Genomic DNA, 19,728 nt, shown 5'->3' on the forward strand with positions numbered 1-19,728 from the left:
CTTTTACCTCCAACTGTATGAAGACTATTCTGTACTTCCATGTGATGTTCTGGTAGCTGTATCTCCTAAACCCCTAAAGCTTCGCACCTAAAACTTCACTGAAATACTGACCACATTTAGTACTACTTTCTCATATGTGTCTCAGTCAGCAACTCGATTCACCCAAACGTAAGGTTTACTTGTCAGTATTACGTCTTTTATTAGTATATTACTATACTATTAATTAAAATATATATTGATCAAGCTCGGGGGAGGAGCGGGGGGTATTTGTCCCTGCACTCCCCAAATTACGTCACTGCCATTATGATTCAGTTCCTTCTGAGCCAATAATTCAACCAATTTCTCTTCCCCTTTTTAGATACACCTAAAATTGTAATTTACTCCCCTACTATTTCTATTTCTAGCATTTCTTCATTCATTTTCTTTCCAAAGTAGCTGACTTTTTTCTTTCTTGTCCACATCAGTGCTGTACTGGCCACGTTGGCTACTTGGCGAGCGCCAAGGACCCGAGACCCAACGGGCCCCGCAGGGATCACGAGGCGCAGGACCTGTAGGACATGGTCGAATTTTTGCGGAAACCTAAGTTCGTCTTTCCGAAAAATCTTCACGGGTCCTCTTGCTCATATCAGTACGGCCCCGTGAGCCAATAAAACTTCGTACTTAGCAAAGGCCCCCATTCTAGTCCGTAGCCCAGCCGGGCGCTTCGCCCCTGACTCCCGCGTTTATTCGGCCTACGACCATGCAATTTTTAAATTGACAATCATGCCCAATTTCAGCATTCTAGTCCTGCCAGAAGTGCCTAAACATTTTGGGGTGTAAAAAACGTCCTATATAAATAATATAAGAAAGATTTTTCAATTCCCCATAAAACCACTCTACAGCTGGATTTTTTATTTTTTATTTTTGGAGATTTAGTTAGGTAACGCTAACGAACATGTACAAGCATACCGAATTTCAAGTTATTATTCCAAATCCAGGTACCTAAAATATGAGATCATAGATCCAAAAAAAGGCCCATTTAAATAATATAGGGAATTTCTTCATTCTCCCTTTAGCCCCCTAAAAATTAAAAAATATTCACTTTTGACAAGTTTCCTGTGGGTTAGTTCCAAAAAGCTACAATCATGCCAAATTTCAACTTTCTACGCCAACTGGAATAACCCGTTTATTTTATGTCAGTTCATGTAGTTTTACATATAGTTAGGTTAGGATATATATAACATTTTTTTAAAACTCACATTTTAAAAAGATCCAATCTATTTCATCTCGTTTGCATAGTACCATACCCTGCATTTGTTAAAGAGCCAACAAAATAGACTTTTCTTCTTCCTAAACACTTCTTTCGCTGTTTTTTTTCGGGGGGGGGGGGGTGTGTCCAATATGTTTCAATCAAAAATTTTCTTGTAAGCCTTATATCTGGAGAACTACATATAGTGTAGGTGTAGTCAAACCCAAACTATCACTTAACTCAGTATGATGTGCTTATTCCGTAGAAAATACGATAACTCGATTTAGGGGCCGTTCAAAAATTTTGTGGCCCCTGATCCAAAAACTAGTTATTGGCCAAGATCGCAATCTTTTGATACATTCTTTGGATCATTCCTAAAATCCTTGCTTCTATTTATTATCTTTGCTCCTATTTCACATTCGCACTTTACGTGCGCACCAATAATATTACCAAAATATCGAAAAACTAGTCACCTGTTGTACTTTCTCCCATCCTATTTTGACACCGACCATTTTGTTGTAATCAACATTACTTTTATCTTTCTAACGTTTATTTGCAATAAACAAATAAATAAATTTAGCTTTGGAAATGTTTAATATTAACTACTGTGCTTATTTATATCCTTGGCTTGGCAACTGTGTTCATTATCTGTTAGATACCTTTTTTTCTTGTATCATTTTATGCCAGACAGTTCATCATCTTTATGCTTTACAAATCCTTTATTCATCACCTTCAGTTGATTATTTTCTTTTGTACTTCTACCCTCTTTCTATTTTCTTTTTTTGTAAGATTTTCTCTTTCTTTGTTTCCGAAAAGAAGAAAGAGATACATAAAAACAGTTTGATAGTGCATGGATCGAAATAACTTATTAAATATAGTCCTGTTTCTTTTTTTAACAAAGAGAAAACTTGAAAAGAAAAATCATACACAAAGAATAACCATTGATTCGTGGTAAGTGGAACAGAACAATTTGGTCAAAACGTGTTATTTATCATATACACAAGCCTTGTTAGTTTCTTTTAGAAATATTTTCTCATGAAAAAAAAAAAAAAAAAAGAAACAAATGAAGAGAGAAATATCGACCAAAACTGTATACATTATCGGAAAATTATGTTTTATTACTCTGTTTATTGTCAGTAAACGTGGTTGTAAGAAGAGAAATATGTACAAAGTGAAATTTTCTTCTTCCGGCCCTCTCGTCTCTTCAGCTCTTTTTGAGCCATTAAAAATCTTTCTCTTATTTGACTTGTAAAGTTCTTTTGTGTATAATGATGATAGCGCACATTGCAGTCTCTGTACTGTACTTAAAGTAATAATAAGGCAGCATTTTCAGGTTAGAATTCCCATTATTATTATTATTATTATTATTATTATTATTATTATTATTATTATTATTATTATTATTATTATTATTATTATTATTATTATTATTAAACGTGCAATTTTGTTTAAAGCAGTGGTTCTCAACCTAATTTCTATCGTGACCCTCATTTTATTACATTCTCTTGCCAGAGACCCTCTTATAATTTCTGGTTTGTAATAAGCTTGCGTGGGATTTTTAATATTCCTATTGCGGAGACCTCACGATATCCATCTATTTCAATAATAGTAGAATCCATTTCTTGTATATAGTGGATACAGTAACTTCCCTAAAAGGGAATGGATTGAAACCAAATTTGGTCAGTTCATTCATATTACAAATATCGAATCCGATCTGTCATACTGTTTCAAAATGGAGGTCGTTTGAAAAATTTTAAAACTTCATAACTCCACTAATTTTTGGGTTATATGATAAAAGAATAAAGTGATTTCTAATTTTGGTTTTAAAATTTGGACAGTTGTTAAAAAAAGTTCTTGAGTATTTTAAATGACGATAATGTGCGTCACGAAGGTTGAACCGGACATTGCTGTTGTAGTGAAACCACACCATGCTCAGGTATCTCATTAGTTTTCAATTTTAGTTGTATTTCGGTATGCAGGTTTTGTTGCATTTGTATTTTTCTGGTATTTCAATATGCAGTTCTTATTAGTTTCATATCGAACCTCTTTCATTTAAATTGATTTTTAAACAACTCTGCACCTGTTGAAAATGTTTAGTAGGCCTATTTTTTGTTGTTCCTAAGAGTACAATATAAAAATTAAAATATGCCTATCACACAAAATTCAAAATACTATTTAGAAATACGTTCCGGTATTCCATTTTAATTATATTTATCTCTTCCGCTTATCTTCGCGACTCCCATGAAGCCTTCTCACGACCTACAGATTGAGAAGTCCTGCTTTAAAGCAATCACGTCGAGAAATACATATTCATGACTGTGTTAGAATCAATTGATTTTTTTTTTTTTTTTTTGCATTCATCATTTATTTACACGTATTTATTTATTTGAATAATGACGTCCAACACAGTTTCAACGTGCTATTTACAAATGGACTTTTATTCCGCCTGCGTTATCCGTTAGTCTTCTCGAGACAAATCTTGCAGTTAAATTTTCTTCTACTTCTATCGATCCAATATATTTATTATAAGTAAGTTTTGTATGCATTCTTATGTTTGACGGTAATAAATATTTCATCTATTTCAACTTACATATTCTAAGGGCGATTTCTCCGTGCAGGAACTGAGGAACTCCCTACATATAATCTTTAAATATTTCTTTATATCCAGTATAGGCGTCGACTTGAAGAAAATATTGGAGGCGCCCAAACAATGAATAATTATATCATCATATTCAGTCGTTTTCTATCAACTGCTTGATGAAGGCCCCACTCAGTCCGCTACTTCGGTGCGAAATTCATCACTATCTAAGTCAAATTTGTCTAAAGGCATTAAAACAATTTCAAGTTCAAAATTTGGGAACTTCACTGCAACTTTGTGCACCACATTGACCTTTACTTTTCATATCAGTGCTGCCAGAGTGTTGGTTGAAGCGTCAGTGCCCTATTAAAAACACCATTTTAAAAACGGCATTTTCTATCTAATAAGGCTGTTCCTAATATTGAATTAAAGGCACAATGAAGTTTACGACAGAAATTCTTGCTCCTCTTTGTTAATTCTTCCTCGACTGGACTATATTGGGGGGAGGGGATAGGATCCCATCTTTAAATATTGAGAGCCAAAAGTGTCCTTCCCCCCAGAGTCGGCGCCTATGATATGCAGTACTTTCTTTCTGGGCTAGTACTGTATACACCATGTAAACTCGATTATTATAGGCAGCCGTTTAATTTGTAATAAAGTTTTCTTACTGCTATCGCCTTCTTTCTGCTGATATGCCACGACATAAATTTAACTGGTTCAATGTTTTAACCACTTCTGTCACTACTATCTTTTAAGGAAATTGACCAATCTTTATATCCTACAGGTTGCCTATCCGAGGAATATGTGAAGGCTTGCGTATAGGAACTTGAATTGTTATTTTTTGGGAAATTGTATTGTATTTTAGACTTCCGAACCGTGCTATGCATAAGTATCAGTTGTTGTAAACCACACTCTCTACGTATCGTTGATTTACAATTACAGCCCTCTGAAGTTCATTTTTCCCACGCTTTCGGCACCTTATATCGCTGAAACTATTCCTCACTGACCAAAGTTTCAGGACTTTTTTTTTTTTTTTTGCTTGTTTCGGTGTCAGAAATCACCTCCCGAAGTTCGTTCAAATAGTTTCTTACTATCCTGTATATATATAATGGCCCAAAAGTAGGTATACAGACCAGCATCGATTAATTTACTAAGACAATGCATTTATTTACTTCGGTCTGTTCGAAGCTTCAGGTATAATTGAAAAGACATTAGGAACAAACAATGAAGAAACGAAGTTAGGCCTAATACCTGTGTGGATAATAAGTAAATGATATAAAATGCCATGAGCTGATCAGTACGAGACTGTATATCTACTTTTGGGCCACCCTATATATATATATATATATTGCATTTGGCAGAGAATAGGTTTACCTTTAACTTTGTTCAACTATTTTGTCTAGTGTTTAACATTGTTTAATGATTAAAAAATCCATAAATCATCGTTGATCCAAGTTAGTTATCTTGAAATTAACTTTTGATATCTGAATACACTATTGTAAGACGTGTATTCACATACGACGATTGTTTCACATACACTATTCATAAATAATTGTTGGAGAAACAATATTTTGCTTTCAGTATTATCTTATCTTCAAAACACTCTGTAGCAGACAGACAAATCTCTTCCTTTCTTTAAGTTGAGGTGATTTTGAGTTTTAACGTCCCGTTCAGCAGCGAGGCTACATGAGACGTGGACCTACTGATTAACGTGGAATCCGAACCACATGACCTCCCGCCGGGAATCAAACCCGGGTCTCGCACGCCAAAGGAGCGTACGCTAACCGCCTAGCCATGAAGGAGCTTCTCTTCCTTTCGTTTGTAACGGTAATTTGAGGAATTCATAGCTGAATCTACATTCTATGCTGACTTTGTCATAAAACACAAATAACTGACAATTGAATTTGTGGTAACTTCAATTTATGTAAATGGCAATATTGAATTTGTGGTAATTAATTATGATAAATTATGATAATTGACAAACAAAACATATAAGAATAATTGCTAAAATAGAATGTGTGATAACTTACAGAATATACTATGTTTTACTATTTCAGAACGGAAGGCCGGGATCTTATAGTACATTTTAACCTTCATTTCAACGCCCGAAGACTGGATGTTGATTCCACCGATTTATTCCTTGTTTTGACGAGGGATATCGAACTGAAGTCTCCTTATTTTGATAACCTTACCATTGATCCAAATAGTTTAGAAGTACAAGGTAAGAGTTGTTTTCTTTTACTTTGAATATTTCCAGTTTCCTCATAGAGTTGACCAGATTAATAAAAGGAAAGTTGTTATAACATGTTATATGGTTTACTGTGTCATGTACTGAGTCATTCAGCTTTTATGTCGTGGGTGAAGTGCAGCGTAGGTGGATATTCATGTATACATATCTCTTGAAATAAAGAATGGCTAATAAATTTGGATAGCACAAGGAAACTAACGAAAAACGTGTTTCTTTAAGGCAAAACAAATTAATGTAAAACTCTTTCCTTAATACAAAACATTTATTATTAATTCAAAATATTTATACTTAATACAAAACACTTTTCTTTGATTCAAAATATTTTTCCTTAATGCAAAACATTTATTTTAGTGCAAACTTTATGTTTAATACGAAATTTTGTTCCTTAACACAAAAAAGTTTCCTTAAGGAAAATAAAGGAGAGAATGAACTGGATTGAACGGAAAACAAATAAGGTTTTAGAAATAGTACCAGTAGGGAGAAAAGAAGAATTTTAGATATAATTAAGAGGAGGAACATTGGCTGAAGAGTAACTGTATAATGAGGGAAATGCTAGAGGGTATGGTGGAAAGAAAGAGAAGGAGTGGAAGAAGGAGGCTGTAGTTGAAGGAAGAAAATTACTGCGTCAAGACGAAGAGACTAGCTGAGGATCACCGTACATCTAAGCTTCTCAGCTGCTGCAAGTGATCTGCCAATAATGGCAGAATAGCTATGATGACAATGATAATAATATGTTTAGCAATATTGGCCAAAAAAAGAGAGAAAAAATAAAATAATAATGATTATAATCAAACCTCTTAATATTTTAGAATAATTTGAATGAAGACTTAAAGCGACTCAATTATCTATGCCTTTTGTGTAATCTCAATTCATATAAATACTTTTGACATATTAGAAATAAGTCCAAGTTATGTGATCAAATTCCAAGTTATTTTAAGTAACTGTACAAAATCACTCTCACTTGTGAATATGGATTATTTATTGTTGTATAATGTTATATCGCTCAATTATTGATGTGTCGTATACCCAGGCCCGCATTTATGTGCGCCCCTGTGCTCTAAATAATCCCCCCCCTGCACAAACTTATATTTCAAACAAGTAAAGAAACCGTGATTTTGCAAACATACCAGCTTTTGTTCAGTAGCAGTTTAGGTATGACAAGTTACAAAAGTTACAACGTAATTTTAAATGGCCTACTTCCCTCAATTATGATTACGATGTAGTGTTCTGCCCAAAGGTAGGTGTTTGACCCGAAGGTCCCTGGGAAAAATGAACTCATGTCAATTTGCCATTGCCTTCCATGGGATGATGATGACGTACTAAGGACGGGACCTACAGCTTAACTTGGGGTTCAAACCATTTGTGTCCCTACCGGTAATCGAACCTGGGACTCCTTGATTACTAGGCAACGAGTTTAGCCACTTATCTATTGGGAACACATTCTCTCAATATTGGCATGAAATTTATTCATGTAAGTTTTAATTTACCGTCCGGAGAAAATGCATTATATTCATTCTTGAGCTTTCGTCTGTAGCGCTTTTCAACCCGAGAACCATCATAAATAGAAACATGAAATTTTAGTATGTTTTAAAGTCCCAAAGAAATGATTAAAATGACCTGTTCCAGGTTCCTAGGTCACACCTGAGCTGAGATATGGGGTGCAAAGTCCCCATAAAAATAACATGGGAGCATTTCAAAAATAATCGAAAACGAGCAATATTAGAGTTGAATTCATAGTTTTCGGGTGGCTGAGATGAATTGTAACAGTTTTAATCCAATTCAACTTCAAGGTCATACTCCACTCAGCAAGGAGGGGGCGAGATTTTAAAAGTAATCGAAAGTAACATATATTAGTGTTGAATTCATAGTTTCCGAGATCGCTGAGTTTAACGGTATAAGTTTTCATGATATTCAAATTCATCCTCACTCCTTGGGGTGGGGTGGGGGAGGATGACTTTTTTAAAAATTATCAGATAAGCTAGCTAATTAATAACGACTGTAATTAGAGCGAATTAAACACATTAACACATTTTCTCGCGCTTGCGCGGGACTCTGCGGGTGCTACTTTTAAATGTTACTTTATTGTGAATCTTTTTTTAAAAAACAAAATGTTGCCGCCCCCCTAAATTCTGCCGCTCTGTGCTTGAGCACAGAATAGCACTTACTTAAATACGGGCCTGCATATACCTAAGGAGGCTAAAAGTTATATTGATAAACAAATATTCAACGTGTAAATATCTGGCCATGAAATCAAACTTGCGGTTACAAGCACAAAGTTTTTGTTAATGTCATGAAAATGTTATTTCAATATTAATTTTATGAGCACACATTAAAAATTTCCAACGATGCTTGAATCTCTGAGCCAAGACCATACCCATGTTGTCGGCACCTATAGTGTACGGAATTGCTGATGTTCAATACTACATTTCTCTTAATTTTGGAAGAACACTGTTAATATATTTTGATATTAAATGAAATATCTAGTTTAACGCCCCACGTTTACGAACCGAGACTAATCGAGACAGTGATGATGGGAAATGAATGAAATTGTAGAGTGAAGAAAGTAAAAGGAAACAGGAAAACTCCAAGAAAATCCCCACACACGTATTTGGACACCAAAAACTCATATGGCGCAAGCTGGGATTGATCCAGGGATCCCATGTACCAAAGGTGACCGCTCTACCACTGAGGCGGTACTTGTGCAAGACTCTTGAGCAAGAGTCTTGGTCTTGGTCTTGCATCGGGATTCCTGGTCTTGGTCTTGCATGCAAGACTCTTGCACAAACTGCAAGACCGAGACTCTTGACCTCATCACTAGTAGCACTTTTGATATTTCGTGATTAAAGGTTTCGAGAGATCCGTGCCCCACCCAACTGTTTTTTCTAGGAAAATACGAAACACATATTCCCTCATTTTACGTCTGCAATATATGTGCACAGTTTCATTCACTTCCGTCCACTTCTTCTTGCCTTTCGGACGTCAATTTTGCCTTGCCTTTCGGACGTCAACTTTCCTTGCCTTTCGGTCAGTTGTCTATATGGAACCAACTCCCTACGACCAACCTTGTGACCTCCAGAGGTCACCAAAGGTCACATCGTACAAACAGCATTGCATTTTCTCGTCTGTCCGATTTAGGATATTTTTGGATATGTTGTAGCTGAGGACCCGCCAGTCAATTGTTTATATGGGACCAACTCCCTACGACCAACCCTGTACCCTCCAGAGGTCACCAAAGGTCACACAACGGTTGTTGGTAGAACTGGTTCAAACTTGGCCTAAAAAATAGTTGTGTGTTATACTGGGCTACGGCAAATGAGGATAGTCTACGTAACAGTGTGACTTTTGGTGACCTCTGGAGGTCACAGGATTGATCATAGGGAGTTGGTCCTATATAAGCAATTGACTGGCGCGTCCTCAGCTACAACATACCCTAAGTTCACCCAAATCGGAAAGACGAGGAAATGCGATGGTTTTTGTAGGGTGTCCTTTTATCAAAATCGGAGTGTTACATTTTAAGTCACCTTTTCTTCTCGGTGTACAGCTTTGTTCGTTAATGATCTCAACTTCCTCAATCATGTTGTCTTTGAGATGGAGTTCCAGATTCGGGAACGGGAAATACTCCACTGGATCGAAATTTGTCGAGTATGGTAAATGGTTAATAGCAGTGACACGGATTTTGGACAAAATCCGGCCTAACAATGTTACAGTTGCATCTGGAGACATTGCGTGGAGAATGTTCCAATTGTCAGAGCTAATTAACTATTGTCTGATACGGACCATTCATTCATGAGTCGTAACCTGCAGACCAGGACACGAAACTCCAGGTCTGAATACAGTAGCCAAATCAGACAGTTTAGCTACCATAAAACGAAATATATATATATACCAAAGGCAAATAAAGTGAAAGCGAAACCCCTATCGCCAAACTGAAATAGTGCGTCGCCAATGGTCATCTGAATTTCGCGTTCTGTTCTAGCTGTTGTAAAACCTGTGTCATTGGTAAGTTGACTTTCTCGAATATACTCGTGGTGAATGAGACTTTTGGCATCAAAAGAATCAATCAAGAAGGACTTGATTCGTTACTACTGTATGCGAACCTTAGATGGTCTTTCCTTCCCTGGACTGAGCCAAGCCGACGATTGTCGTTTGGTAAGATTTGATTTGATTTAATTTTAAGTTTAGCATCCCTCTCAACAGTAAGGCTATATGAGACGTGGACCTACGGCTTAACATGGGATCCGATCCACATAAGCTCCCGCCGGGTCAAAAAAAAAGAAAAGAAAAAGCCTTAGGTTGGCAAATATATTTATTATACAACAATGATACAAGTGAGAACAGTTGTATACACCGCTGTATAAAAGGACATTTTTCAATTTCCCTAAAACCTGCCATGACCAGTTTTAGGATCAGATAAATAAGACATTTCCGATTATAAAGAGGATGTGTGATAAGCATAATCTTTTCATTCGTCAGATTAGAAATCATGTCGCGGACCAGGCAGGTTCGGGGACCCGAGGGCCGTGGTTGTTCCATCACTGTTCTTTATGCGTGAGTATTGTGTAGCAAGTCACGGGTTTTCAGGGCTAATTTTCTGAATTTTACTACCTAAAGCTTGATTGTAACTCCCTACAGCTGGGCTAACTAACGTAGGGACATGTCAACAAATTAAACCCTTGCGTTCCAGGTGTAATTTTTCTATGTGCGTGCTGTAATACCACAGATTTCCATTTACTATTAAAAGACTGTCTAGACCGTTATTATATAGGGCATAGTTATTGTGAACGCGTGAGGAGAGCATTTCATTACTGATAAAAACAATTATTTGCATTGTGGAACATTTGAACCGAAACAGGGAAATTTTGATGTTCTGAAGGGATTTTATGCTACTTCAGGTTGGGAACACTGACTGGAGATGAAAGACATTTTTTTCTTTTTTTTTCGATCTCGAAGTACGATTTCGAAGTTGCTAATTGTTTATCATCAAAGCAAAACAAACACATGAGTGTTGTAATTGAATGCTCCCTTAGGCCTGCGATCTACTGAGAAAAAACATTTTTTTCTTGTCTTTTCTGTCAGTAAGATGCTGTCACGGAGAAACAGTAGAACTAACTCTTGCCTTGTATCCACTAAATTTCATCATCTCCAGGGTTAATACAACCCTTAATAAGGGATGTTTTCATGACATACCCATGGATGTCACTGGTATTTTACAACGAAGTATTTTATGACATCTACATGGATGTCACTGGTATTTTGCAATCGAGTAATTTATGACATCCACATGGATTTCACTGGTATTTTGCAACGGAGTAATTTATGACATCCACATGGATGTCACTGGTATTTTGCAATGCAGTAATTTATGACATCCACATGGATGTCACTGGTATTTTGCAACGGAGTAATTTATGACATCCACATAAATGTCACTGGTATTTTGCAATGGAGTAATTTATGACATCCACATGGATGTCACTGGTATTTTGCAATGGAGTAATTTATGACATCCACATGGATGTCACTGGTATTTTGCAATGGAGTAATTTATTACATCCACATGGATGTCACTGGTATTTTGCAATGGAGTAATTTATGACATCCACATGGATTTCACTGGTATTTTGCAACGGAGTAATTTATGACATCCACATGGATTTCACTGGTATTTTGCAATGGAGTAATTTATGACATCCACATGAATTTCACTGGTATTTTGCAACGGAGTAATTTATGACATCCACTTGGATGTCACTAGTATTTTACAACGAAGTATTTTATGACATCTACATGGATGTCACTGGTATTTTACAATGAAGTATTTTATGACATCCACATGGATGTTACTGATACACAAGGGGTTAAAGTTCATTTCATTAAATGCGTTGTATTGATTTCTCAGTTTAGATTGAACAGTTCAAATATACTTTTTGTAAGTCAAAAGATATTTATTATTTATAAATGATAAAAAAAAACAGTATAAGGATATGTAGTATTAGTTTCGAATAAATATGTTTATTATTGTTTCCTTAGAACGAAGTACAGTATTCATGGTATCAACCCCAATGTTGCCAACACCTGAAATTCCCATCAGATCAAGAGAACCACATGCAACGACCACGTCGCTGCCACCTCGACGGTGTACACCAATACAACTGGATTACTGCTCCCGCCTTCCTTACAATGTTACTTCGTATCCCAATGTCCTGGGCCACACATCAGCAGACGAAGTCATCAAAGATGTCATTGCGTTCAGGTGAGTACTTTGTGATTATTTCTTATGTTTTTTTTTGAATTCTCTAAAACTAAGGTCAAAATAATTTCCCCCCACTACAATGAAGGAGTTTTGTTAGAATCACGCAATGAGACTTATAATATTGCGTTGTTAGTACATCCGTCCGTTACTCCGGACGATAATTCTTGGACGAACTAAGCCATTACGTTGATCGAGTTCGTTAATATAGTAAATCCGTTAGCATATTAACGGATAATGACGACTTTAACGGTGATTATTTATGGCCCATGTTCTATTTATGTAAGTGAATGTTCGAATTTTTGTGCAACAGATAACTAGAGCATTTACCTCAATCGAGTTCGTTAATTGAGTTAATTCGTTAACGTATTAACGGATAATAGCGACTTTAACGCCAGCTATCTGTAGCCCACGTCTCATATATGTAAGCGAATTTTTTAATTGTTCTTTTAAATAGGTAGCTAGAGAGATTATCTCAACCAAATTCGTTGATAACAGTCCGTTAACGTATTAACGGTTAACGGCGCCTATCTATAGCCAATATTCCATACATATAAGCGAAATTTTGAATTATTATTATTATTATTTGCAATAGATAACTAGAGTGATTATTGCTGCCGAGTTCATTAATGGAAACAATCCGCTGACATCTTAACAACGTTGATGGTGACTAACGCTGTCTATCCATATCTCATCATATAAATAGTCCGAGTGATCTTCTTTATTATTGGTTGAAGTCTGCTTGTGACCGTTAAGTGGCAGAAGTGAAGCACATTCAGCGCTTACGAGAGACCATATTAATCTGCCTACATGGAGAAAGTAAAATTAAAAGTTTAAGATGGCGAAAATAGCTATAACTAGAATGTAGACCACATTTAATTGTTTGATTTTGACAGTGACAGGGATCAGACTCCCTAAACGTTATGATTGAACAGTGTTGCCAGTTAGATCTGCTGTAAAATACCTGTAAAAATCTATATTTTCTAAAATAATTCGTACTTACCTCAGCTTCAGCTACTTGTTCAACACAGTAGGCCTATTTAATAGATAATGCCGAATCAGAACAAATGAATTAATTTCTTCGTACAGCATTCAAAGGTATCACAAATCTCAATAACGTACGCAATAATCGGCGTGTTATCAATCGGATAGTTTAGCCCTTTCCAGTCCTTTGTCGAGTGGTATCCGACATTTAATATTCTTCATTCCAGTGGGATGTCCAGTCACTCCCCACATGCTACTTTTGCAATTGGTTTCGTCCAAATGTCAAGTGTTAGTTGCTTGATTTTTTACTACTACATCTAGCGGACAATAATTAAATCATTATTTCCACACCTGTGTTAATAGAGAGCATTAATGTAATAGGATTTAACTTTAAAAAATAAATCGTTATATACCAAATACTGTAATTCAGCAAACTGCTTAAGACCTGTTCTCGGGAAATATGAAAGGAGCACAAAGTTTAAGTTTATATATCTATTTTTTATACAATAATATAAAATCTGTAGATTACACAAAAAATCTTGTTTTCCGTATTGCTTTTGAAAAATTGTGGATCTAGAGATAAATCTGTAGACCTAGCAACGCTGTGGAAAGCTTATTCCTGCCAAAGCACGGTACTACATCGATGTTAGAGGGCGAATCATGGATGTCATGTAACACATGAAACACTTTCGCAGCTCATGAGAGGTCATATTCGTTTGCTTGTGTCAAGAGAGATAAATGAATTTATAGATACCAAAGTGGCAAATTGCGCAATAAGTAATTGCTATGTATATCACACTTTATTTCTTGATTTTGCAGTTTTGCAAAACACAGATAGTTCTCTTGTTTATACAGGGGATCACGGGGGAATGCTTTGGGAAAATATAGTATGGGTGATTCTAAGCAAAAAAAAAAAAAAAAAGTGTATATAAGTGTGGATAGTATTCTCAAAGGTTTGAGAGCTACAGGTTGTGAACCACGTTTGACCGTATTATGCTCATCACTTACCGTGTAGTTGTTCTCGCTTATCGATATAGGGCCGCGGTGGCTCAGTGGTAGAGCGTTCACCTCTGGTGTTTGGGGTCCCGGGTTCGATCCCAGCCCCCGCCAAGTGAACTTTGTGGTGGACAAACACCGTGTGCGTGGGTTTTCTCGGGGTTCTCCCGTTTCCTCCCACTTTCTTCATTCCACCATTTCATTCATCACTCATCATCACCGTCTCCTTTAGCCTAACCGGCATAACCGTGGGACGTAAAACTCAAAGATTTCATTTCGCTTATCGATATACAGCGCTTAACTTCCCGTAGTATTTCTGATCTCAGGTGGGATTCATGGTAAGAGCCCAGATACGTTAGTTTCGATCCAATACAGAAGGTGGTTCGTTGTACATCCGACCATTTTCGGTTCGGGTGCTGTCATCTAGCGTAACAAGCTGGAACTATGGGTTTGCCGGCGGAAGCATTGACCTTCTAAGTGGATGAGTGTTGTTAGTGATTGTTATCAAATGGCGCCAAAAATCAACCGGTATTGAGAGTGTTACGTTGCAATGTTCCTTTTTTTTTCTTTATCGAAAGGATAATGTCTTCTGTAATCTGACTCCAGTAAACTTCTTTATATAAATCTCCTTCGATAGCACACTATAATAAAAGCTCGCATGGATCGGTTAATTCGTTTGTATGTTAAATTAGTGCTCATAAATATATTATATAATTATATTTTGGCGTTAGATATTACAATTGTTACAATGTCGCACGGACGTCTTAACACTAGGATCGTACCTCTCCAACTAAGTTATTGAACTAACTTTTCACACTCAGTGTATCCAACTACAATAGAATACCACTAATTCAATTCTTTTTCTTTCTTTTTTCTTTTTTTTTTTTATACATACAAAATAATTCAACTGATCTTTACAACCATGCTAAGTTTTCGTACGTACACTCATGTCCAAAATGATTGTCGCATATCTATAACTGTCTTCTTGTAACAATATAATTTGATAATGATTTTGCAGGGTACTTTTAATACTGATACAATGTGTATAATCGGGAAATGTATATTTGTGGTAAATTTCACAGGAAAAGAATTATAAATACGAAAATTAGAATGAGTGAAACAAAATGTGGCTAAATGGACAAGAAAGTGTTATTTTCGTTTTATTGTTCTTATTTACTGCTCTTTTGACATGAAATTTTCCATATACATCTCTTTGCTGATTATACACATGCTAACATTATAAGAAATACCGCTGAATTCTTTATCAAATCATATTCCTACAACAACATATTTATAGACATGCGACAATAATTTTGGATATGAGTGTACATATTGTGAAACAGTATCGTGAGATTGGGTTAACACTCAGGGTGACTACTGCGAAAGCTTTTGTGGACCGTTACACATTCAATAGTAATCCACCCCCTTGCGAAACATTCAACCACCAAAACAAGCAGGAGAAGGCTGCAAGCAAAGGGACACTCGTAGTGCTAAAGGGGATCTGTCGATTGGCGTATCAAGAAAATTCCTCGACGCAACGATATAGGCACAGATTCCACCTCGCACGGTCAACTGTGAACAAAACAATTCTTAAGCGCCTTAGGTTGAAATGTGTGCGAAAGATTAGTGTACACCACTGCTACCGTGTCACATTGACGAACATAAGACTGAGGGAAACTGTACGAGAAGTACCTGGCGAGTTCCAAATAGAAGAAAATTGTCACAATGGATGAATCATATGTCCATCTCAGTTCTAGTGGTCACTGTCGGGCGAGAATTAGTCCCAGAAGCGACAGTCCTATTAGCGACAGGACACTGGCGGATCCACGGGGAGGGCGGAGGGGGCGACCGCCCCCTCCAAAGGGTTTATTTGAACTTTCAGCATTTATCATTGGGAAATACTAACATGGTCTTTTTCCCGACCGATCCAACATGTGTGACAAGCATAGCAAAGTCTAATCAAAATGTGTGGTACTTAATAGTACTTAATACAGACATATTTGAATTGTGAATACTTTCTCCCTAGTTCCTTGGGGCGGTCATCATAAGCGCCAAAGGAGCGAGAATATGATTCATTCGTTGGACGAACAGCTGTAAGAAGGAGGGTAAGACGGCTTACTCTTTGAACTAAAAACGTATATTTTAAAATTGTGTCCTAGAAAAAGGATATGGGAATGGAATTCGGGTCCTCAAACTTCAAGTACCTTTACCTTAAATAAAGAGAAATATAGAATCTTCAGCGCTCCTTACCGGAAAGCTCTCTGAAACAGACTTTTCAGTTGATTGATTGATTGGTTGATTGATTTCAGTCGGTATTTACATCGTTTGCCAAAAGCGAGGTGGATCTGAACCACTGTAGTGCGTTCGATGCTCACTCACCGGGAATCAAACCACAGAACCCCTTGCATCATAGATCAAAGGTACGTTCGCTAGCTACTAGATCAACAAAGAGCCGTGACTCAACACGGAAACATTAGGAAGAGACCAGGGATTTATTATGACTTCAAATGGCATTTCTTCTTTTCTTGAGAAATAACACAAGCTTGTAATTGTAATTCATACATAAAAGACGAAATCCTGAGTGAGTAACTTCGTACAGGCCAAACCACTTAAGCTAGAAACTTGAAATTAGGACAGTTGATATTTTTTTTTTTTTTTTTTTTTTTTTTTTTGAAATTCAAAGAAAGGAAGGGAGAATGGGGTGGAAATTACTTTAATAAGATGGCCATCTCTTCGAATCCGCTAAGACTAGAGACTTGAAATTTGGCATTTGGATTTCTCATTTAAAATAATTTGACACGCGTTTCAACTTTTTTTTTTTTTTTTGATATAGTAAAACGGAGAGAAAAGAGATGGAAAGAAAAAGTGGCGGCGATTACAAATATTATAATAAGATATCAATATCTAAGAATCTTTAAAGGTTAGAAACATGAAATTTCGTATATGGACTTTCCACTTAAAACAATTCAATACGTATAGCAGCATTTTTTATATTTTACCTAGAAGGGAAGAATAGGGGTAGGATTATTATTATTATTATTATTATTATTATTATTATTATTATTATTATTATTATTATTATTATTATTATTATTATTATTATTATTATTATAAGATGCCATATCTCGGGATCCCTTGCGGTTAGAAACATGAAAGTTGGTAGTTTGATTTTTCATTGAAAATAATTCAACATTTATTTGAACGTTTTTTTTTTTTCACTTAACGTAGAAGAGAAGGAAAAAAGGTGGGGCTGGTTCATTAAAATGCCTCAGGAGGTGTTTGATTTCGTGACACAGTCTTAACTCAATCCAATTCTATATGAAAGGCAGAAGGAAGAACGCGAAATATTGTGCCACAGTATCACGTAGGAACATTTGCTACGGCCATATGTCGAGCAGATTGGGGATCTGGACCGAGCTCCACCTAGACGAAGGCTAATATAATATAAGGTAATAGTTAAGAACAGCTACTTCTCATCTCCCGTGCACGAGGATACATCTTACTGTTGCACTACCTAAACACCCTAAGTACAAGGGCAAGAACTCAGTCTATTACCTACTTTTTAACATCCTAGATAGTCAATGAATAATTCCTGAAAGTATGGCGTTTCTCGTCCTTCCCTAAATGGGAAGTACGGCTCCTCAACTATAACCTAATATAATTTTATTGTTGTTGTAAGCATAACTATAATTATACTATGTTTCGTGGACCCCAGAAAAATATAGAGATAGATTAATTTTGTATTAATTTTTCTAACTGCTGTCCCGCAAGTTACTCAAAATATAAATGATTAGAGCAAATTGTACACTCTTTCGTTAAAATGAATGATATCGTCAATACAGTATTTTCTTTTGTGCAAGCAGTGTGCAAGACAGTGCATCTCATATGTTGCGGTGACTGTGTGTAAAGTGAATCATGACACCGTCACGTCTCCGAAACGGAAGTACGTATTTAATTTAAATCTACAGAAAAAATACTCCCATTACAAAAAAAAAAAAAAAAAAAAAAAAATCGGGTCCCAAAGTGGAATATGGGAATCCTTTTTTTCCCAACCCCTTCCAGCCCCGGATAAATATGAGTCCCATTCTTGCAAATTAAATACTGGTCACCTTGAAGCTATGCTCATCTTCGACAAAGCGAACCGCCCCTCCCAAACGATCCTTCTGGATCCGCTAGTGCGACAGGAACTGTTATCTGTCCTATGAGCGACCGATTCATTTACATTGAGATGATGAAAGATAATATGATTCACTCTCGTGAAATATGTTTGCCTCTGGCGTTATTAGTGCCCGAACAACCTTGCTACGAAAAATGTACGTGCTAGTAATACAGTTCATCAAATATATTTTCCCTCTACAGTGAGTGCAAATAAAACTTATTTTAATTTTGAGTTAGATTTGACATAAAACATATCAAATAACTTAGCGAGACAACAGGGATATTTCCATGAAAAGTATATTCTTATGTAATTATTGAAAATCCAGTTGCAATATCCCCTTTCTTCAACAGCTCTGTTTTCTGTACTTAAATTGATTCAAATCTAATTACTCACTAAGTACAGTAATATATTTTATCTTGAAAGACTTAAACGTGTAACAGTTTCGCTAACTATCTATTTTTTAGACTTCCAAAGACACTGAATAAAATGAAAAAAGAAAAGTCAATGATAAAAGACAGATTTTGAGATCCTTTACATCTGATTGGCTATTCTCAACCAATCTCATCAATTACAATGCAGTTCACTCTAAACAATCCAAAAGGTAAACAAACTCTTTAAACTACCTTCCTCCCTATTGTAAGCTACTAAAACGTAAACTAATTGCTTAATTTGCCTTCCTCCCTTGTTTTGACTTATACATAAAAGCTTGTCGTATAGCAATCTGAAATACGAGTAATACCTTATAACTAGACGAACTGTTAAGTCCTGCGAGAGATTTGTAACTTGTGTAATAATTTCTTCGAATACATTTTTTTTTTTTAGATTTCTTTGATATCCTCAAGTGGTGAACACCCTCTTTCCATGGGCGCCCGATGGGAAGGCAGGGATCACCCTCCTGGCTCACTAAAATGTATACGTAATATAGCAAACCGCGTATATTAAATACCAGATATACCAGACATGGTACAGCAACCATGAAGATGCCCCTCCCTAGAAAATTTTCTTCGGGCGCTCCTACCTCTTTCTGATTTCTTTCTTATGCCATAAACATATTCAATCTAAACTTATGCTTTGCATCATTTTAACATGAAATTTTTAATTATATTAGAATCATAGACAAAGGCGGAGCTACTCTAAATATTTAGTTAGTTTTCCCCTTGATATAGTCAGTGTATTCATAGAAAGTAATTCAAAAATATTTAGGAAAAACGTAGAAAATATTGTTAGTGTAATGAGAGTAGTGTCACGTATTAAATTCAGGTAGAGCGAAATTTTTCATAGTACA

At 36.1% G+C, this 19,728-nt stretch overlaps 1 protein-coding gene across 2 annotated transcripts in view; it reads left to right on the forward strand.

The window, feature by feature from the left end:
- LOC145675652 (atrial natriuretic peptide-converting enzyme) overlaps positions 1-19,728 on the forward strand; it is a 415,955-nt gene that overhangs the window by 261,788 nt on the left and 134,439 nt on the right. For both annotated transcript variants that reach the window (XM_081746219.1, XM_081746218.1), the window contains exons 5-6: positions 5,864-6,027; positions 12,085-12,307. In XM_081746219.1, the coding sequence (XP_081602345.1) occupies positions 5,864-6,027; positions 12,085-12,307 (387 nt within the window). The remainder of the gene's footprint in view (positions 1-5,863; positions 6,028-12,084; positions 12,308-19,728) is intronic.

This window comes from Thermobia domestica, chromosome 18 (assembly GCF_964235325.1).
Source record: "Thermobia domestica chromosome 18, izTheDome1.hap1.1, whole genome shotgun sequence".
NCBI lineage: Eukaryota > Metazoa > Arthropoda > Insecta > Zygentoma > Lepismatidae > Thermobia > Thermobia domestica.